General features: G+C 38.5%; 3 protein-coding genes across 5 annotated transcripts; 2 read left to right on the forward strand and 1 right to left on the reverse strand.

Annotated features, from left to right (window-relative positions):
- The first annotated feature begins 435 nt into the window (after positions 1 to 435).
- Positions 436 to 1233, forward strand: LOC121979749. Its single transcript, XM_042531738.1, has one exon. The coding sequence runs from the start codon at positions 436 to 438 to the stop codon at positions 1231 to 1233; it is 798 nt and encodes a 265-aa protein (XP_042387672.1).
- Positions 1234 to 3073: 1840 nt separating this feature from the next.
- Positions 3074 to 9352, reverse strand: LOC121980857 (splicing factor-like protein 1). 3 transcript variants are annotated; one of them, XM_042533110.1, is made up of 2 exons: positions 7029 to 9352; positions 3074 to 3389 (listed from the first exon to the last, which is right to left on the reverse strand). In XM_042533110.1, the coding sequence occupies exon 1, from the start codon at positions 9302 to 9304 to the stop codon at positions 7046 to 7048; it is 2259 nt and encodes a 752-aa protein (XP_042389044.1). In that variant the 5' UTR covers positions 9305 to 9352; the 3' UTR covers positions 3074 to 3389; positions 7029 to 7045. The 3 variants fall into 3 exon arrangements, with proteins under 3 accessions (XP_042389044.1, XP_042389042.1, XP_042389043.1); XM_042533108.1 differs by having other exon boundaries at positions 3074 to 3483; XM_042533109.1 differs by having other exon boundaries at positions 3074 to 3593.
- Positions 9353 to 15822: 6470 nt separating this feature from the next.
- Positions 15823 to 17300, forward strand: LOC121980859 (F-box protein At1g67340-like). The gene is made up of 3 exons (XM_042533111.1): positions 15823 to 16141; positions 16228 to 16390; positions 16497 to 17300. Exons 1-3 carry the CDS (start codon positions 15906 to 15908, stop codon positions 17196 to 17198), a joined length of 1101 nt encoding a protein of 366 aa, XP_042389045.1. The 5' UTR covers positions 15823 to 15905; the 3' UTR covers positions 17199 to 17300.
- Positions 17301 to 22393: the final 5093 nt, after the last annotated feature.

Consider the following 22393-nt stretch of genomic DNA (forward strand, 5'->3'; position numbering starts at 1 on the left):
GCCTGTTCGGGTGATCCTTATTCCACCAGGGCTAGCTCGAGGCCTAAGTTGACTCTTTGTAGATTTTAACTATCAATCAGCCAATACTTTCGAATTTCATATCCAATACTCTCAACTTTTATACCCACTTTGAAGGTCCATTCTACTCGCCGTATCAGTTGGATATTTTGGTCATCTAATTTACATTTCTACGAACAAGGTTTGTTGGGAATAAAGCTAAAGATTCCCTTCAATTCAACATCCAAGGACAAAAAAAATTACGGAGAGGCAGGCGCAGTACTTTCAATCATCGACTAAAGCATAAATATATGCGTCTCCAATTATGGCATCAATATTTGGATCGGTTTCAGATCGGTTTGGTTCAATTTTTAAAAATCGGTCGGTCTTTTATTTTTGCTTCTTCAGTCCTTACTGGGCTTCTCTTGGTCTGCTCTAATGGAGAGGGAGGACTCTTCGTCCTCCTCCGAGTTCGAGTTCTGGATGGTGGGGAATAACCCTTCCCCGGCCCTACTCACCGCCGACGAGCTCTTCGTCGACGGGGTCCTCCTCCCGCTCCAGAAACTGTCTATGGTTTCCAACCCCAGCCGTTCGGGCACTCCTGCCCCGCCTCCTGTGCCGCCTACTGCGGCCTCATCCTCGTCCCCTCCTCCGGCCGCCACCACCCACCCTCGCCCTAAGAAATGGCCGCCTAAGAAGGACCGGCGAGGGGGCAGCTCCGGAGGCCCCGCGGAGCTCAACATCAACCTCTGGCCCTTCCCCCGGAGCCGCTCCGCCGGCGTCGCCCGCTTTTCTTCCTCCTCGGCCTCCCCCGCAACCCGCCGCAAGGTCAGAAGCGCGCCTTGCTCCCGGAGCAACTCCCGCGGCGAGTCCTCCAAGGCGGCGGCGACGACCAAGTGGGCGCCCGTCGCGAGCAGGGTGGTGGCGGCGGCGTTCGTCGGAGGCATCCGCCTCGGGCGGACGAACCCGGTGTGGAAGATACAAAAGAAGATAGTCAACAACAACCAGCAACAATCACCGCCGGCCGACTCCAACGCCGAAAGCGGCAAAGCTAAGAAAAGCGGCGGCGGTGGCGGAGTTCGAGCGCTCAATTTCCAGGTGAACACGTGCATAGGTTGGCGAAACAATAGAGACAGAAATCGAGCCGCTGCCGCCGCCGCCGCCGGCGGCGGCTTCTTTAAGCTCCCGGCCATGTTTTCTTTCCCGAGGACGTCAACTCCTCCTCCTACCAATTAACTGTCTTGGTTAGTATGTAAAAAAAATATGATAAAAAAATTATTCCCCCGGTCTCGTATATTTTCTTGTTATTTTACAAAAGTAATATAATATTTTAAATTATAAAAGTAATATAAACCAGGAGTAAATAAAGAATAATAGGGTAAAATAGTGCGTGAACTAGGGTTACAATTGGCGATGAGATAGACTATCAGAAGACGACATGAAGGTACAAGGCAGCGTGGCGTCGAGTCGGCTCACATGGATTCCTCGGCGTAGAGTCGAAGAAGCCTCGTCGTTACATACGGGAGGCTAGCTGCCCACTGCCGACCTGCAGTGCTGCGGAATTATTAAGCGGCGGGGAACAAGGGATGCAGTGAGGGAGGTGACTTATGGCCGTACGTTCGGCTGACGCCACTTACCCATGTGACGCGCAGATCTACTACCTGTTGGAACTGGACCAACCTCTGCCACCGCCCATGTGATGCGCAGACCTTCTTCTTCTTGGAAATGGGGAGGAAGCATGAGCATATGATACATGTCCCGTCTCTCCAGTCTCACGCCCAGTGGATTGATTCCTCTGCTTTTACTGCAATAAAGATGACACTTCGCTGCAAAATTGCACCAACTAGGTAGGGAAAGAGAACGGGCAAACTCGATCGATCACTCTCACCATGGTATCTATCACAATTATGTCGTTTTTGACGTTTATTTCCGTCATGCTGATGTCTCGCTAAAGTTGCACTAAAACTCTAAAATGAATTGAACTTTACAGTAATGACAATATGATAACAAAATCCGAAAGGAGATGTTATGTACCAGCCTTATAAGATCTTTCCATATAAAATAGTCGATATTACTTGGGCATCAACATCCAAGAAGGATCCCACATGACCAGAGGACAAGGAATGTGACCTTCACCTGGCTATATATCTCTGGGTATGTATACAAGCATCCGTTCTGCAAGAAACAACACGCCTACAACTAGAGTTCCCAAGGTCATCCAGCACAGTTTACCAGCCCCCAAAACAAAGAACTCAATCACCGAATTCCAGCTGTTTTAGCATCCCTCGATAACTATGAAAGAAAAAGCCCACACCATCTCTTAACTTACTGAAACTGACAGGCTAGAAGTAGAAAATAAAAGAAAGCAGAACACTGGTGTCCCACATCAATCTATGCAAAGAAAGCCCAGAAGCATCAACAACTAATCTCTGCAATCAACATGTTAGAGATTCAAAAAAAGAAGAATACATACAAACTCAATGAAGTCAAGTTAGATCCGAATTAAACACAAAATTGTAACTTGGTAAACAAATAAAAGAAAAATGGGAGAGAAAAATGGTGATTATACACTCAGAAACCACTATGTTAGTAAAAAAGCAAAACTTGATTTTTGTTTGAAATTAGAATAGCAAAAAATTGAATTCAAAGAAAGAGCCAAGCAAGTAAAAAAAAAAAAAATAGTCTTGAAAAATACTACGAGTAGATTTGCAACCGTTTTACGTCAAGCCTCTGCATTGGAACAAGATGTTAAATAGAATAGTACGGGTTAGCAAACTATCAGTAAATGTATATATAATATAGAAAAGACACTATGAAGTCTAAATTTGGAGAATTCCATTCGGATGAATTCAAGAGGCTGGACCAGTAAAGCTGTTGGCACTTGATTACTAGCATTTAAGAATTCATCTTAGCAGTGCTCGCAAGCCATTTACCTGATGCACTTATAAACAACTCAAATGACAGATCTGCATCTGCGTCACAGAAACTTTGCGGCTGTCACAAAAACTTTAGAGCATATTAGACAATCCATCAAAAGTAAACAGATAAGGCAACAACTAGAATCAACAAATACCCATGAAGTTGCATGGCAAATAGCTCATAGCCACACAGAAGGAAGCTATATAATGGATGTCAACTCTGCATGACAGATCAGGCAGCTCACAAGTAGAGTGAAAAAGAAAAAAAAGAACTTGTGCTAATAGATGTAACTAGGTTCATAAAGAAAACTATCAAAACACTGAAGATAAGCCAAATGATTAGTCTCCAAACAAATTTAACATCACACAAGTATCAGAAAAGAGATCCTTGAGGCTGTCATATGAGAGCAAATGTAGCTGATCTAGGAAAAGCTTTTGGTTGCTTGCTGATCTGAGAGTAGAGAATCAATTTTCCTGTTGGATAAGAGCACTGTTAGGCATAAAAGAAACCAATTACAAAGTGGCGATTAATCCATCAAACTTAGTAAGCACTTCTAGCCCCAGCAGTCTGCAATAATCAGAACATTCAGCAAGATAAGATGTGAGTTCCAAACTTGCAATAGATGTAGTCATAGCATAGGAAAGAAATCAGGAATTTAGCTCCAAGATACCACACGCCTGACAAAAACCACATTAAATGTCCTCAAAAATGTTAAATTGACACAGCAAGGTAATGGAAAACACAAGTAATCAAATCATTGCTCAACAACTGACAGAGACGATAATTCTCCCTAGAGTTAAATGCAGAATGAGAACGGATACCAAATTGAGCAGAAATGCAAAGAAAGTGATACCAAAAATAAGTTGTTGTTGTCTTCCAAATGAACACATCACCAAGATAATCCAGTCTCTCAACTCCCTTAGAGCAATCAATGAGTAATGGTAATAAAAATATATATATTAGCAGCAAACACAAAACTCATAATCAATTTTCCCGAATTATCAGCAACTATGCATAGCTGAAATTTCAAAAATGAATCTACTAAAATAAGTTATATGCATTGAGAGAATCCCATAGATAGATGTCAAATCCAGATCATTAATAATGGCATTGAGTAGAACAGACAAGCTCGTGTGCATGTTGATAATGGAAAAATATTGCACACACCAAAGTACTCATTACATACAATGATGTACAAATGTATATGGGTAAAAGATATCAATATCAACCATATAAAAAATTCACAATATATTGACATGTACACAAAAGCAACCTTAAGTGTGAGCTTTTTCAAGTTGCATGGTTTGCAGATACCATATTATTGTAGGAGAAAAAGAATACCATTAAGGTATATTTACTGAAGTAATATAATACAAGGGAAAGAATATCTTTTCATTCATTGATTTGTTACTAATCCAGTATTGATACAACAACTCAATTTTAATGTTCTTGAGCTTGCTAGATCTGTGAGACAAAAAAACATAAAGTTGTTTCACTGATTCCAGGTGGATTCAGATATACATATTATATTGAAAAGTGGCTAACTGGGCAGATATGAAAAGAAACAGCATAAATATGACATATATGATCTGCATAGGTAATTAAGGCAAGATTTATTGGCTCGTTGGAACTGGGTTCCAATGACCGAAATTGACTTAGAGGTTAAAACCCTAAACCATCTCATTTGTTAGCTTGTAGCTTATAAATGTTAATTTAAAATTTTGATTTTCAAGTGATAAACACTAATGTGCATGTTACTTGCATAGACTAATATATCATCTATTCTACATTAGTAGTTGGTATCATGGTTTAAAGTGCCGTGCTGAAACGGTCGAAACGAGCGAAACGTCTCGTTCCGCTCGGCGACCGGCACCGGCACGACCCCGGCACCAGACCCACTACAAGTGCGACGTGTTGCGTGACCCCGTAGTCACAGCAGAGGGGTCGCTCGACCCTGTAACAGTAGCAGAGAGGTCGCATAACCCTTCTGCTACCGCCTTGGAGGCATCGTGTGACCCTGCAGTCACTGCAAAGGGGTCGCACGACCAACGTGGTCACGCCGAAGGAGGCATGCAATCCCTGGGGCCATGGCTGGTCGCGCAATCCTACGACAGCACCAAAGTCATGCAGGCTCGCGAGTGGTGTCGGATTTCAGATTTTTTTAATTAAGCTTAGGTTAATTTTTTTAATCAACTCCTAGTTATGGTGAAGATAATCTAAAGAGACTTTATTAAACCCTAATAAAATTATCTAATTAATTTTATATTTCATTTTTTAAAATTTAAAAATTATAATAAAATTTTTATTTATTTATCTATTTTCATATCTTTTCCTTTTTTAAAAAGATTATTTTTTATCTTGTTTATTTTTTAAATATTTATGTTAAATATTTTAGTTTTTAATTAATATATTTTATATTTAAAAAATACCGAAACTATATCGACGAGGCACGATACGATACCGAAACCATCGTTCCAGTCTAGGACCGAAACCTCGGCACGGGTCGAAATTTTAAACCTTGGTATTGGTTGTTTGATTTCCATTTCAATGTATGATTGACACATAATTTTCTATGTTGAAGTATGAACTGGATTTATTCATTAACATCTTTTATTGTATATATGCTACCTATCTTATATATATATATATATATATATATATACATATGCCCTATGTAAAGGGTCAATTGCATATTGACAGAATACACTTTTTGAAACTTTAATATAACATAACAAATTAAAATTTTGCCCTGTGATACATGATAAGATTTATAGTTTTCTACCAAATAATGTTCAATCTCAGCTATCAAATAGTTACAAAATACAAAACCATCCTTAGGTCCACTTCCTTTTTAGCTGCTTTATGTAGTAATACATAAGATAAAATTTTATTAACAAGTGTGTAATATGATAACTAATGCTTTCATACTATTGCCATAGATTATTCAAATGTCAGTTCCTGGATGAAAGGCCATGTTCACCCTAAGAGGTTAAGTTTTCATAGAAGTCAGGCTTTGTACGAAGTGATAACCCATTTGGACTGGCTTAGAATGCATATTCTACTTGGCTATGAGCTGCCACCATATTTTATCATATTTTGAGCACGTGACTGGTTAGATGACTGCTCTCACAACATATTAGGATATTTTGTTTTGGCTTGAAGCATTACATTAAAGGTCATTGTCCAAACCAATGTCAACTGTAAAGGCATTTTCTGGATTCGTTTAACTACCATGAGCACTATATATCTCTGAAGTATGTATTCCATACGTAGCTGCTAACCTTAACATGAAGTCGCGACAGAAAAACTGTGTTCAACTCCTGCTATAATAAAAAAACTAACATCTATACCCACGTAACCAGTTAAATCAGTCTAGATGTTGGGCAGAAGCAAGGGTGAGCCTGATCCAATCTATTCCTCAGATGTGGAGTAATGATAATATGACACCTACACAAGTATAGATTGTGGACCTTTACTAATCAACTGAACAACAAACTATCAAGAGAAAAAAAAAATCTTATTTTGAAATCAAGGACATAAAAAATATCAGTGACTGTCACAATCATTTCCATTAGCTGATTCCACATTGGTAACAATCTACACAATTTTGATCAACCACTTCGAATTATAAGTGGAAATATAGGAGAACATCTGGAGCCAATTTGAATTTACAATGTGAAAAAAAAAAATCCTTTTAGTATGACATTTTGATTGCTTCAATCTAATAATATATTTCCAAAGATACATTTTGATGCATTAAAAGAACAATTCCAATAATTATAGTCAACTTTCTAGTTCTTCCATCATTTTTATTCAAATAGCAATGAGATATTCTGATAGTGCTGATTTATCTCTATTTGCTTATTGGATCATTCTCAATGGTATGGATAATGTGTCAAGGTGTCCTATGCAAAAGCTATTAATGTTCTCAAGGATTCAATACGCAAATAATAAATGGAAGTCTTGTTTAGAATGCTCGAGAAATGTACTAGTAACCAAAATGCAAGAAAAATCTTTGATGTATGTTTTATAGTGTAGATCAATGTGTTAGAGAAGTGTGATTGAGGCTACCTACACTTTATAAACAAAATTCAAGAGGCCAGTTAAGATACCTTTATAAATTTCAGCATCACTTCAACTCTGACATTAACTTCTCATATTCCGCATCTGAGCCATGCATTGTCATTTGTTCTGCAGAGGAGACGGGCTCAGGTGGCACTGTGCTAGTGGCCCATGGTACATTTCCAAGGCTTTGTGCGGGATCAAAACTGTGAGGTGGCACGGGTGGTGGAACAGGAGCATAATAAGGTGCATAGCCATAAGTTGCCGGAGCAAATGAAGGTGGAGGAACAAGTGGAACTACTCCTGGTACAGAACCACTACCGAACATATCAGTTGGTACAGGTGTAACAACAGCCGTAGTAGCACTCTGAGGTTGAACTCCAGGAGGAAGATTCTGCATCGCTTCACTAGAAGGCGCATTTTGCTCTGGGACACCAGGAGGGGCTATTTGTTGCTGAGGGGGGTACTGCAGTGTGTAGGGAGGCACTGACTGACCTTGTACCGGAGTGTACATGCTTGAACCAGGGGGAGGTGGAAGATAGGGAGCATATGGAGGAACAGGTGGTCCCCAAGGGACTGGAGCATAGCTACCAGGTGGAGGTGGTGGGTTTGCAAGAGGTGCACCTGGCAAGTACTGCTGAGAAGGGTATGCACCAATTGGTGCCGGAGGAGCTGGAGGACCCGGAGGCACTGTCGGCTGTGGCGGTTTACCAGCTACACGAACAGCTATAGTTCTTCCTTCCAGATGATAACCATTCATACTAGCTATTGCCTGATTAGCCATGGATGCATCTGAGTACTTGACGAAACCATAACCTTTACTGAGACCAGTGATTCGATCCTTGATAACCTTTGCCATCACAATATCACCAAAGGGGGAGAACAGCCTAATCAAGCTATCATCATCAAAAGCGGGAGGCAGATACCCAATATAAAGATTTGTTTCATCGTATTCTTTCTTGATCAGGCTTTGTGCACCGTTAGGATTGGTTCCTGGTGCATTTGAACCAAGCAGTGGCAACGTAGAGTTCTGCTTCATGGTAGACTCTGGAGCAGCACCGCCAAGCTCAGCTAAAAAGTTTTGGTACTCGTCGTCCATCTTCTTGACTGTTCCTTTCATGGGGCAGTCAATTGTGGGATGCCCACCATCTCCACAAATTTTACAAAGAACGTCACTCTTAAACGTTGAGGTGCGTGCAGGACAAGCATACTGCCTGTGTCCTGGTTCACCACACAACCTACAGAATTCCTCATCCCTGATAGTTCCATTCAAGGCTGCAAGTTCTTTCAGTTGCTGTCTTTTGTGTTCGTTCAGCACTTCATCAACGGGGTGCAGAAGTTTCTCGATCATGGCGGAAGCAGTATCTAGTGACTCCTGTGTCTCGGCTTCCACCAGGACATGTAAATCTTCATTCTCAGCTGGATCCGGCTTGTAATCTCTCTTCTGAAGCAGCTTACCTTCTTTTATAGACCCTTTTCCCCGGATGACGATCTTGGCTCCTGTCTCCTTCTCCATCCTTTTTTGGGTATTCCCTCGCGGACCAATGATGAGACCGATGAAGTTGTAGCCTGGATACTCCTTCATAGGAATATAGAGCTTCTTCTGGAGCTTTGGTGGACGGTAATCAGCTGGAGGGCGGAACGCTGGGTTCCGCTGAATCAGTTGGGAGATAATCTCCTGCCGTTCTCTATTCAACCTCTCCCGAGCACGATACTCGCGGGTATTGATCCGGATGCCCATGTTATCATAGATCGGCTCAGGCGATGGCGACCGGGCACCTTCAGGAAGGTCATCCAGCGGCAAGGTAGACTGCAAACGACGGCTGATCTCAAGAAGCCTGAAATTTAGGGCCTGTACCTCTGGATCAAGATCCGCCGTGAACTCCTTCATGAAGTCGGGGAGCTGAACGACGGGCTTCGGCTCTTCCTCCGCCCAACGGGACTTCCTCTTCCTACCCCTACCGTCGCCATCCGCATCGCCGCCGCCGCCGTTCTGATCGGCCTCTGATGGAATCGGATCCCACCGGCTGCGCCGGCGACGGCGGCGGCTGCTGGCCTCCTCCTCGCCGCCTGAGGCGTCCTTGTCGGTGCCACTGTGAGTGATTGCGTTTCCGGAGAGCACCTGCCGATCATCGAGCTTCAACAGGAGGACGTCCGCCTTGCCTAGGGCGACGGAAGGGGCCTGGTAGGGATCGGCGGGCGGAGACGGTAGGAAGCCATGATATAGGGTTTCGTTTGCCGGCGGAGGCGGGGGAGGAGGAGGAGGAGATGGGGGCGGCGGTATTAGGGTTTGGAAGGAATGAATTTCGGCGGGGGCTTCCTCCATGAAAGAGAGAGAGACGCCGACAAACTTGCCGAAGAGGAGAAGAGACGCGAACCAGATGACGAGCACCTATTTATAGGATTGTTTCTTGAATCTGGACTAGGCGAACATGGAATGGCCCATTAAGGAAGCTTGGTCCATATAAACAACTATCTTTTGAAATTATGAGAGGGTCCAAGTGCAGGCCTTTTTAAAATGTTCTAGTAGGCCGGTACCATGCGGCCCAATTAGGGAGCTCGGTTTCTAAAAGGAGCTCATGGAGGGCTCTTGTTTCGGTTATAGCAAAAGGTGATAATCTTCATCCAGGAGTCCGTCTAGGACTTGTTTGTTGTTGAAATTGCTAGGGAAAAACTCAAGCCTCTAAACAAGACTAAGTAAACAACAATAATAAGGAGGCAGGTAGACGAGAAAATGTTAGTGAGGGTGAGGGTGAGGGTGAGGGTGACCATGGATATGGGATAGAGGGAGAATTATTATAAGATGGAAAGAAAAGTCATGCCTTTATGCTATGTTTACTCTAGAGTGTGGATGAGGAAAAGAAAGGGATCAACGATAGAAAGTTATCTTTGGAGGAAGAGAAAAGAAAGGGTGAAGAAATCTTTTTCTTTGTACACTTGTTTACATTGATAGAGGAAGGTGAATACTTGTGATATAATTTTGTAAATAAAAAAGGGTGTATGCATCATTTTTTTTGTACATAGTGTAATTTTGTGAGTTAAAAATGCTACATGCGTCATTTTTTTATATATGGTGTAATTTTGTGAATGTAAAAGGGGTACATGCGTCATTTTTTTTCCATCCGCTGCTTTCCGTCCGATTTTGAGGTGATCGATTTTGGCTCCAAAATTATCCGCTGATGGATTGCGTTACTTTTCCTTCGAAAAATTTTAATGAAGTAAACGACGAAAACTTTTCCACCGTGGAAACTTTTCCTTAATTTTACTTTCCACTCTCCCAAGTAAATAGAGCCTTAATCTTCTCATCTTTCCTTCCTCTAGCTTTCTCTCCAAGCAATTAATATCATTTTAAATGTCTTTCTTGGTGTTTGGTTCTCTCCTAAGAATCGGAATGGGAATGGATATCATAGTATTATGAAATAGGAATGGGTATGAGCTTGAGTATCATTCTTAAAAATGATATTTGGTAAGTTAAATATTTTCAATCGGAATGAATCTAAATTTCTTTTATTACCTTTACAAGAAAATAAGAGAAAAAATTAGATGGGAGAGAAAGTTGAATGTGAGAGAAACATATGATGAGAGAAAATGATGAGAAAGAAAGTGTGGTGAGAGAGAAAATGTGTTGGAAAAAATAAAGAGAGAGAAAGTATGGTGAGAGAAAATGAGGAGAGAGTGTATGATAGGAGAGATTGAGAAGAAAAAAGGTATGATGAGAGAGAAAGAGTGATGGGAAAAATGAAGAGAAAAAAATATTATGAGAGAAAATGACAAAGTGAGGAGAGAGAAAGTACGATGAGAGAGAAAGAGTGATGGAGGAAAATGAAGAGAGCAAAAAGTATGATGAGAGATTGAGGAGAGAGAAAGTATGCTGAGAGAGAAAGAATGATGGAAAAAATAAGAGAGAGAAAGTATTATGAGAGAAAAATGACAAAAAAAAATTGAGGAGAGAGAAAGTATGATGAGAGAAAAGTGAGTTGAGAGAGAAAGAATGATGGTAAAAAATGAAGAGAGAGAAATTATGATGAGAGATAAAATGTTATTAAAGAAAATAAAAGGAGAGAGTGTGATGAGAGAAAATGAAAAGAGAGAAAGTATGATGAGAGAAAATGAGGAGAGAGAGTATACTAAGAGAGATTGAGACGAGAAAAAGTATGATGAAAAAATAAAGAGAAAGTATGATGGAAGAAAATGAAGAGAGAGAAAATGAGGAGAGAGAATGTATGATGGAAGAGAATATAAAGAGAAAATGGTAGATAATGTGTGATGAAAGAAAATGAGGAGAGAGAAAGTATGTTGAGAGAGAAAGTGTGATGATAAAATAAGGAGAGAGAAAATATGATGAGAGAGAACAAAGAGAGAGTCAAAGAGTGTGAAATTAAAAAAAAAATTGAACAAATATACTAAGGGTATTTTTGTCTAAACCTTAATTCACATTCATATTCCATCAAAATGGAAGGGAGAGGGGTGGGTTTCATCCATACCCAAATTTTTGTGTTTCATTCCAAAATTTTGATTCCATTCCCATCAACCAAACACAAGATTTGGGAATGAATCTATTCCCTCATTCCGAAACTCATAAACCAAACACCACCTAAATTTTTATGCTCTCTAATTCCTCTCTAAGTAAACATCAGGTTAAAAGTTCGCGTAACGTGTATGTATCATATTGTCATGATATCATCACATGAAGGGTTGCAAACTAATCGATGCGAACTATAAATTTAGATACACAAGCAAACTACTCATCAAAAGGGTGGATGTTCTCATGTCTTCTTGTTCACGATTGTATTGTCTTATTATAAATAAACAAGCCTAGTAGTACTACTAACCAACGCATTCAATCTTCAAATGCATCATGTCCAAGCTTTTATATGGGACAAGTAAGCTATCTCTTCTCGAAGATGAGGTTGCTTGATGGATTAGCATGGAAAGCGACTTTGCTTAAAAACTATGATGATTCAAGTAGTTGTCAAAGAAGAATCCAATTGTAATGAAAAGAACCGAACAACTAGTCAACAATTTCAACGACCTTATTTACAAAACAATTAATTATAAAATAATTTAATTGCCTAAAATTCTTTTAGCATATAATATAATTTCGGTCTTTAACAATGAGATTACTATCGTGTATTAAGTTAATGGCCAATATGACTAAGGCAAAACACACTACTTTGTCTCTTTTGCATGATTTAATTAATGGGTGGATTAAGACAAATCCGTCGCGAGCCTCTAAATAAGCACCATTAGACATTGCTAATTATTTCCTTAATAAATTTCCATTATTAAATTGATCCCTTGTTGGATGAGAACATGTGGCGGCAAATTAGGTGGAATTTTTACTCAACTTAACTGTCCATTTAACTTAATCTCAACTCGATTACATCCACTAATTACATCATTAAATACACACTTAACTTAAGCTCATACATGTAGTTATTATTTTAAGGTATGCCGGCACCTCCGACTTCTCCTAGTTTCGACACCTTTGCATGAATGAATCATAGTAGTTCAAAAATTTTAGAGTAGGTTTGATCGATGATGCTTAATTATTAGAGGAAAGCCCTAATTTATAACCGCTATCATCCAAATAATTTTCTCTCTCTATATATATAAATTTCTCTCTCTCTCTTTATTTATATATATATATATATATATATATATATATATATATATATATATGCGCTAATGAAGTAGCTATGGATAAGGACTACGATTAAATGATAATCGCTTGATTGACTATTACTTGCTTCTTCCATTAACCATTGACTAATTGGTTGGAAATTATGGAATTGCATAGCAATTCTTGTCCCCCTGATGAATGATACATGTTGAATAATCTAAAGATTTTTTTTTTAAAAAAAAATTATAGATTATTATACAATCCATAGTTTATAGGATGTGATCGTGTACAAGATCGATTTTTGATCAGAATCGAATCAATATGATCGGATAGATAGAATCAAATTTTAAAAACAAATGTATAGAAACATTGTAACGCAGGATGTTATCAATTTTATTATTCCTATACAATTCCATTCCAAAAGATGATTCCCAATGAACGATAGTACCATTTAGATCAAAATTCTACAAACTATGTTACAATTTATAAAAATTGACTTTGAAAAATGAGGATAGCATAAATAATTGTATAGGAACAAATCTCAAATAGCTCACGCAAAGAAAGTGAAATATAATTAACAAGTTAAGTCAAGTCCAAATTAAATGTAATTGTATACTATATAAGCACTAACGTGCATGCATGTAATTCATACGCCTTTGCATATATTTGATTATGCACGCAACAAATGCGCATAAATTTTTTTATATAATTTTCCAGATGTGATTAGTCAATAATTAAGTATCCAGCTCGCTTTTGCTTGCCCGGAGAGAGAATTTATTGATGAAGCATATTATATAATTATATATCCTATCCGAAAGTCGAAGAGACAGAAAACTCATGATGTCGTGCTCGTGTTGATCTTTTGTAGATTCCGTCTGGATCTACAATACAGATTACGTCAGTGCCGAACTAGAGAAGGAATCACTGGCATTGGCCTTTTGACGCTCAAGTCAATCACCGGTCGATGAAAAATAAAGCGGAGCAAAAAAAAAACTATAGCACAAACAGTGAATATCGCATACCTTCGCCGATTCTTGGACCCCTTTATATAGAGTTCCGGTAGCGCACGTGCACACTTCCCAAGACGAGCACGCTTCTCAAAGTTTTCCTGAAAAGACTTATTAGTAAAGTGTCTCTGACATAGCACCTAAAGAGACCGAACATATTTCTGAAGTGACAGTGAAAGTTTCCGTCATATAATCTTCTGGCTGTCCATGCCCGGTGTCAGCAACACCAACTCCCAAAAGGATGTCGCTGGATATCAGAGGGAGTGTACTGCTAGGCCAAGCGGGTTGACCGCTCGACCGGGATCTCGCTGCTCGGTGCCCCGTCCGATCGACCAAAACCTTGTTATTCCTCAGTGTGTGTCTGCTCGACCGAAGCTCCACTTTGTCATTGCTGAGACCTGCTGCCAGACCGAGAGAGGTAGCGGCTCGGCCGAAGTCGAACTCTGTCCATGTCAAACTCTGCTGTCTGGTCGAGTGGGGTAACTGTTCGGCTCGGCTTCTGCACATTGTCTCCCTTGAGCGTTGGTTGTTTGACTGCTCCCCGTATCGAAGGAGGCGATGAGTCGGAGCCCTCTCCCTGGTCGGGGCATGCTTCGCCCGACCAGTCGATGATATCTATGCATTAATCGCTTTGACTTTGACTTTCACCATGGTATAGTGGAGTGGAGTCCCTCATTATCACCACATCAAAATATAGATATATATATATATATATATATATATATATATATAATGTGCATTTTATAATTTAAAAAAGACAAAAAATTTTTTTGTCATTTTGCACCCAAGTTATATAATTCACAACTGTTAGAGCTGATCATGTCGAGTTTTACTGTTAGAATTTGTTTTTATCACAAATGGTATTGGGTTATTCGTCACCGGATCGAGTTTTCGACTCTTCCACGTATCATCCTTTATGCGTTACTCATATGGTATTTCTCTATCGACTATTATCAACTTTGTCCTTGATGTTTCTTCAATCCTCACGGATCTTCACGAAAGGAATACAATGCATGCATCGAAATAAACATTAAATGATAAGCTATCATTACGACTAAATTGCATATCGAAACAATGATAAGCTGAAAGCTGACATGAATATCCAAAGCTTGTGTCATTGTTCCTCTTGTCTTTAGATGAAGTTTTTACAATTGTACTCACGTCTCAATGAAGAGAATAAAAAAAAAAGAAGAATACAAAATAACCCCACCATCATGCCCTAAATGGAATTAGGCATTCTCTTCTTATAGAACCTTAGTCCATCCATATTAATGAATTAGGGTTATTGAATTCTAGTCAGGTAAGCCGCATATGACAAATTAAACCCACTTTAATACATCACGTATTAGATTTAGGGGCTTAGTTCCCTTAATGAAGTTTAATTCTTAATGGTAATTATATGTGTGTTATTAATTCATATTAGCTACCTTAATTATCTAATTAAGTCGAAAGTTGCTAGCTAAAACAACTAATCTTTGTTCATAAAAATTATTTCATTTTTTTTTTAAAAAAATATTAATTGGTCTCAAACAGCTCTATGAGCATTTTGACTTTTGAAATATTCCTAAAAATAAGTTTTCTATCTGAGAAAAATATCCAGCTATGCATTTAGATCCTCTTGAATAGGACATAATTAACTAATTTACGATCACATCTAAATTTAATTTTAATCACACAATTAAATTTGTCCGAGTTAACTAATTGTAACCATCGCGAGATTTGGTCATGGTTAATCCTTAATCTTCAAGCACTTTAGTGGTCGTTAAGCTTATAACCACCCTCTTATTTTGGAACTTCCAGGTTTAATAGGTATTTAATCCGTTCCTAGTTTATCGCCTAATTAAACAAAATTCAACTAATTTAACTAATTAAAGTTCATTAATAATCTCAATTTGATAGAACTCTTCCATTAATACGAACTGAAAAATAGAAATAAATTAAAAGAAGGAAGAGGAGATCCATCTGAATTTTTCTTTTTTTTAAATAGTAAAAACTAAAATAGTGCAATTTAAAAATTATCCTGATTAAAATTTAGGAAGAATCGCGCGTATACACCCACGTTTGTGATTCTATGCGGACGGACGCTCGGGTCAAATGTGACTGGCAGAGTCGTGATATTAGAGAGAGTACGGGGATAAATCCGAGATTTCGATCCACCCCGCATCGTCTTTGTCGGATCCGCACTTGAAACAGTAGATAAATAGTCTGCCAATTGCCATCATCGATTTCTAAGACTCGCCTTCCTCCTCCTCCTCCTCCTCCTCCTCTTCTTTATTCGAGGCGAAGAGACGGAAAGAATGGAAGCAAGACAATGCCTCAGAACCCTGGAACAGATCAACGGCTGCGGCGGAGGGAAGAGGCGGCGGAGGCAGGGCGGCGACGAGCCCCGCCGCCGGAAGCGGAGGATGCTCGTGGCTCCTGCCGTGGAGGTCGATCACTTCGATTCTCTTCCCGATGATATCATCGTGACCGTGCTTTCCAAGCTTAGCTCCTCTGCCAACCGCCCGCAAGACCTTTTCAGTGCCTTTTTGACGTACGGAAGCTCCGATTTTGGTCTTAAAATTGGGACTTTCGTTCATTTAGAGGGTAAAAATTTGAGCTTTGGGAGTAATTTTGCAGGTGCAAGCGATTTCATGCTCTGGGAAGCCATTCCCTGGTGTTGTCGAAGGCCAATGCAAGGTGCCTCGCCGTCAAAGTGAAAGCTTGGTCGGAGGCGGCTCATGGATTCCTCAAACGATGCGTGGATTGTGGAAATATTGAAGCTTGCTTTATCTTAGGGATGGTACGTCTCTGTCGTGCTTGAATGTTGATTGATCCATCGAAATGAAAGAAAAAATTGCAGGATTTTGTATGAAAAATTTCTTGATAATTGCTTCGATCTGTTGCAGATCAGATTTTACGCCCTGGGAAACAGAGGAGGCGGCGCGTCGTTGATGGCGAAGGCAGCGATTCGATCGCATCCGTGGTCGCTGTACTCTCTGGCGATCATTCAGTTCAACGGCAGCGGCGGCTCCAAGAACGCCAAGGACCTCCGCGCCGGCGTCGCGCTGAGCGCCCGCGCGGCCTTCTTTGGCCACGTCGACGCTCTCCGCGAGCTCGGCCACTGTCTCCAAGACGGTTACGGCGTCCGCCGGAACGTTAACGAGGGGCGCCGCTTCCTTCTCCAAGCCAACACTCGCGAGCTGGTGTCAGCCATCGCATCGTTGCCAGCGTGGAAGAATGGGCCGCAGCGCCGGTCGACGACTGAGGGAATCTCCGAGGCGGCTGCGGCCGCCGCCGCCGGAGGAAGCCCCCTCCTCAGCGACTTCGGCTGGAACTTGCCCCCACCAGAGCCGCACCCATCCAACCGATTCCTCGTCGACTGGTTCCAGTCCTCCCCCACGCGGCTTCCGGAGGACCTGCGCCTCTGCTCGCAGCGCAACTGCGGGAGGCCGGAGACCCGCCGCCACGAGTTCCGGCGGTGCTCGGTCTGCGGCATCGTCAGCTACTGCTCCAGGGCCTGCCAGGCTCTCGATTGGCGGCTATCGCACAAGGCCGAGTGCGTGCCGCCTGCCATCTTCGTACCCGACGTCGCCGCCGGCACCGATTGAGAGAAGAAGCACAGATCTCTCACTGCATTTACTTTTTTATTTTTCTTTATTATTATTGTTATTATTATTATTATTTTTTAACTTGAGTTCTCTTCAATTTCCAATTAATTTTCATTTAAATAATTATAACTTATTATTATTATTTATTCGATTTTTTTATAAACAAAACCGACCAAGTTTTCTTTAAAATCAAATAAATCAAATTGATAAAAAAAATCGATTAATTCGGTAAAAATTAAAATAATTAAATTTTTAGATAGTCGAATCCATTAATTGACTCTCAAGCAATCGATTAATCAATTGAGTAGTCCTGCTCTCCAGATATGAATGATGATAAGCAAGAGCCTCGAATTAAAAAATTTTAAATTCCGATTCAAATATAGTAATCAATTATTACCATTGTTAATAACATAGTCGATATATGTTTAGTTTAATTATTTAATTAAATATATATTTTAAAATTCAAGACCGGCATATTTTTTATAGAAAACATATATTTCTAAATTTATCAAACCGAAATTTTAAATTTAATCTTAATTCAATTTAACCTTCTTTTACTCAATCTAATCATCATCCTCAACCCATAATTAAACTTTTTAAATCTCATTAAATTAATTATTTTCCAATTAAAGCTGATAATTAAAAGAAGGTGAAAACATTATATGGAATAAAGAGGATGGAATAGAAAAAGAAAAAGAAGAAACATTAAAGAAAAAGGTTGGGTTTGGTTTTCCTACACTTCACACCTTGTTCTTTCTTATCTTATCACAAACAAATGCATATATTCATCTCCACCACCAAATGGCAACCACAAGTGGAGCACTGAGCCCTTGTGTCATCCATGTTTTTGGTTTTCCTCATCGAACCACTCAGTTTACTTTCGTGGAAAGTGCACCAGACACCGATTGAGAAAGAAGCCGGCGACAAGTGAGCCGAGAGGATCTCTAAATCCTGAACCCTAAACCGATCTGATCTGATCTGATTTGGAAAACACTGATTGGCATGGCCTACTTTTCTAGATTCTATTGTACTCACCCACCCACCCCTCACCTGCCTGCTATTTTCTTCGCCTCCTCTCTTGAGTGACTGGAGGGTGCTCACATGCACTATGATCTACCCGTCCCTTCCTCAAACTTTACGGTGTGTGTGTGCTGACAAAAGAAATTAAATTGGTTTTTTGGAGTCTTCGAGATTGACTTTTGTAATTTAATGTCCTGCCTGATTAGGTCAGGAGTCATTATTAAGGTAGAATAGATTAGAATTATATCAACTTCACAATTTGAGTCATCAAAATGTTGATTGATGTGTTCACTTCAACCTGTTTTGAGTTTAGTATTTAGGATTTAGACTAGATTATGTTAACTCTGTCACCCATTAAACCCTTTGAAGTCGTTGGGCCGTTTAACCCCTTAAATATGGTACGAAAGTAAGTGAAATGTAGATTCCATCGGCCGCCAAAGTCCGAAAGAGAGGGTAGGAGGGACCCGATGCGAGTCAATCTCGGGGATGAATGAGTGAGCAAACACTCCATGTTTGCTCACCAGCAAGCCTTAATTGTCACCTGAACCACCTCCAACTATCATGCATGCTCACATGGTGTTTCTTGTCCTTCAATGGGGGAAAAGCTACCTACATTTGGCAAAAACTTATTTTGATTTCACTTTCTCATCGAGCAGAAGTGAAAAAGGATTCGTTAGGTTTGTGTTTGTATTGTACTCGCGATCGCTAAAAGAATGATGTATTGTGTTCGAACAAATGATGTATTTTCCTTACTGTGAATTATAATTTATTTATTTATATAATACTCAATTAGGATTCTTCCGACTCACTGCGTTAGATTATTTCAAAAAACTTAAAATTCTAGATATTATATCTACTATTTGGTCGTCAGTGACTGTTAACTCAAACCGACTCCGCTCAGGCACTTAAAAAAAACTTCAAACTAAACTCATTATATTATTTTATCATTAGTATAATCATACTAAAAAAAAAAACTAATTTAGCAATGAATTTTAACAACGAATATAATTAGTCATAAATTAGTAATGAAATTTACAAAAAAAAAAAAAAAAAATATTTGTCGCCCGAATTTGGCGACAAAAACAAATTTGTCTCTAAATTAGGAACATAAATATTATTTTACCATTAGTATAATCGCACTATAAACAAAATACTAATTCAGCAATCAATTTTAACGATAAAAATAATTCATCACAAATTAACAATGAAATTTGTGACAAAAAAAGCATTCGTCGCTAATTAGCAACGAATTTTGTGAAAAAATAAATTTGTTCCTAAATGAGGTTGGCCGACCCCAATGAGGCTACACAACCAATGAGATTGCCCAGTCAACCCTGATGAGGCTGCCCAGCCACAAGGAGCCTGGTCGGTCGATCGATCTCTAAGTGAAGCCGACTTCCTTTTGGTAGCTAAGATGTTTGTCTGGGATCGTATTTGATCTAATCCCATTATACTTTTCTTTTATTTTTATTTTTGGTAGTGTTTGATGTTTGATATTTCCTATTTTAGGGTTTGAAGTCGAGTGAGAGTATTTGATAAAGATTAGTGGCTTGTAGGCGTGAAGATCAAGCTTAGATTTATTTTTGAGAAAGCCTTTCTACACTTATTTCTTTGAATTATGATATTATATGCCTGTACATTTTTACTTGGGCTGAAATTTGGTGGGTTTCTTCCCTAATTCTATATTTGATATGAGCATTTGGTTTGGTTGTTTGTGGCTCTATATCTATCAAACTTATTTGGTTGATGTTGGTGTATAGATACATGAATTGTTAGTTTGTCTTTAGAGGAGTTGTTGCTGGTTGCAACATAGCTAAGTTCTTATTCTTATATATTTCAAATCATGGAATTTTTGTGTGTCATAATCTATTGTCAACTTGCGTGACAATGCTACGGTTATTGATAAGGTACTAGCAGTTTTTATTGGTAGATGTTTTGATTAATGGGTTAATAAATTGAAAATAAGAAAAATACAGAAAAAAAGGAGTTGGATACATAAAAAGAACTTATCTTAATATTGAGGTTTAACTGATGAATTTAAAGTTGGGTTGGAACAATTTTTTAAATTTACTTGTAGTAATGTTAAGTTTGTGGATGGGGATAAGATAAGATGTCTATACAGAAAGTGTAATAATGATAAATTTTTATAGTCTGATAAAGTTTGAGAATATCTTTGAAGATTTGGTTTTGTTCTGAATTACTTTAATTGGACATGTCATGGTGAACTATTTATATCTGATGAGGATTATAGATAAAACATACACGTCTCAATTAATGGGGATTAGAATTATTATAATCAATTAAATCCATGTCAGAGAATGACAATTAATGCAGCAGATCAGAATTTCATTCCTGAATCGAGTGGTGCAAGTTTTAGTTGTCCTCCAATAATTGAACAAATATTTACTACTTATACATCATCGTTGGCGGAGGTAGAAGTATGAGGTGTTGATGAAGCATATCTCCAATTTCATAAAGTGTTAAGTGTTGAGTGTTACAGATGAATTAGCGTGGGTTGGTTGTGACAGCCACACCAAATTATCTCTCACTGTAAGACTGCTAAATGTCAAGACAGAGCATAATATGTTTAAATATTATTTTAATAATTCTGTTCAAGTTATTGGAAATGTATTTCCACATGATCATATAATGTCCAATGATTTTTAGAGTATGAAAAAACATGTGAAAGAATTAGTCTTCTGGTAGAAATAATTGATGTTTACAAAGATGGTTATATGCTATATCGGGGAGATGATGCAGATGTTTGTAAATTATATACTCAAGCTAAGTACAAGAGCACCAGAAGAAGTCAACAACGATGAAAATCATATAGTCAATTGTTTTATTTGCTTTTAATTCCTATGTTTAGAGGTTTTATGCATCAAAGGCTACTATTGAATACATGATTTGACATGTAAATCATTAAACAGAATGACTAATGTGTCATTCATCAGATGCAGATGCATGAAAAAATTTTGATAGAACATACTTGAATTTGCCAAGGAGATTCAAAACATTAGGTTAGGTCTCTGTACTGATGGATTTGCTCCATTTGGTAAATCAGGAAGAAATTATTCTTGTTATCCAATCATCTTAACTCTGTATAATCTTCCACCTAGTGTGTATATGAAAATATTATGTATGTTTTTAACATTGGTTATTCTTGACCTACAAAATTCGAAGACGTTAATAGATGTTTATATGCAATTACTGATATTGTTGAGTGGAAACAACTATGGAATGATATTTTCCTACATATGATGTTCATTCTAATTAGATGTTTGTAATGAATGCTACTTTTCTTTGGACCATAAATGATTTTTCGATTTGTGGTATGCTATTTGGATGAAGTACCACTGGGATTTTAGGATGTCCAATATGTATGGAGAGATCAAAGTTAATCATATTGAAAAATAGGAAGAAGCTGAGTCATTTTAATTGTCATAGACAATTTTTGCCACCAAATTATAATTTTAGAAGGAATAAAGATGAGTTCACTAAGAAGAGAATTGAAAGAATACCTTAGCCATTAAGATTAGCAGGTGAACAAATTTAGTATAGAGTGCTTAATTTTCCATTTGTTATTGAAGAGCTATATAGTACAACATATGGATATGAAAGTACACATAAATAGACTAAACAGAGTATATTATGGGATTTACTATATTAAAAGAGTTATTTGATTCATTATAATCTCAATGTATTACATATTGAGAAGAATGCTTTTGATAATCTGATAAATACAGTAACAAATATCCCTAGAAAAATAAACACTACTAGAAAACTAGGCTTTTGAGACACAACAAAATATGTCTTAAATTATAAATTTAGTGTCTCAAAATGTTTTTGATGAGACGGTAATGTAGTCGTCCCTAATACAAGCGTCTCAACAAAATATTGAGACAGTTGTACTGTCTCAAATGTTATTTAAGACGGTGATGAGACAATTATTTAATTGTCTCAAAAGTATTTAAGAAAGTTATTATTTTGTCTCAAATGTTATGTTTTATCCTGTGAAAAAACTAAAGACACTAAATCAAGATGGTAATGTGCTGTCTCAAATAGAAGTGAAGACAGTAAATTACTCTCCCTAATATTTTAACTTGTTAGATGCAATAATTATGACAAAAATTAATAATATTTAAAGAACATTTATTATACAAATTAGAGGGTGT

This window comes from Zingiber officinale, chromosome 5A, assembly GCF_018446385.1.
Source record: "Zingiber officinale cultivar Zhangliang chromosome 5A, Zo_v1.1, whole genome shotgun sequence".
NCBI classification, from domain to species: domain Eukaryota; kingdom Viridiplantae; phylum Streptophyta; class Magnoliopsida; order Zingiberales; family Zingiberaceae; genus Zingiber; species Zingiber officinale.

What these genes read in the sequence shown, in the direction of transcription:
- LOC121980859 (XM_042533111.1), top strand. Translation starts at nt 15,906, where the DNA reads ATGGAAGCAAGACAATGCCTCAGAACCCTGGAACAGATCAACGGCTGC. An exon ending in CTTTTCAGTGCCTTTTTGAC is followed by an intron (nt 16,142 to 16,227) that starts GTACGGAAGCTC and finishes GTAATTTTGCAG; the next exon opens with GTGCAAGCGATTTCATGCTC. An exon ending in CTTGCTTTATCTTAGGGATG is followed by an intron (nt 16,391 to 16,496) that starts GTACGTCTCTGT and finishes GATCTGTTGCAG; the next exon opens with ATCAGATTTTACGCCCTGGG.
- LOC121980857 (XM_042533110.1), bottom strand. Translation starts at nt 9,304, where the DNA reads ATGGAGGAAGCCCCCGCCGAAATTCATTCCTTCCAAACCCTAATACCG.
- LOC121979749 (XM_042531738.1), top strand. Translation starts at nt 436, where the DNA reads ATGGAGAGGGAGGACTCTTCGTCCTCCTCCGAGTTCGAGTTCTGGATG.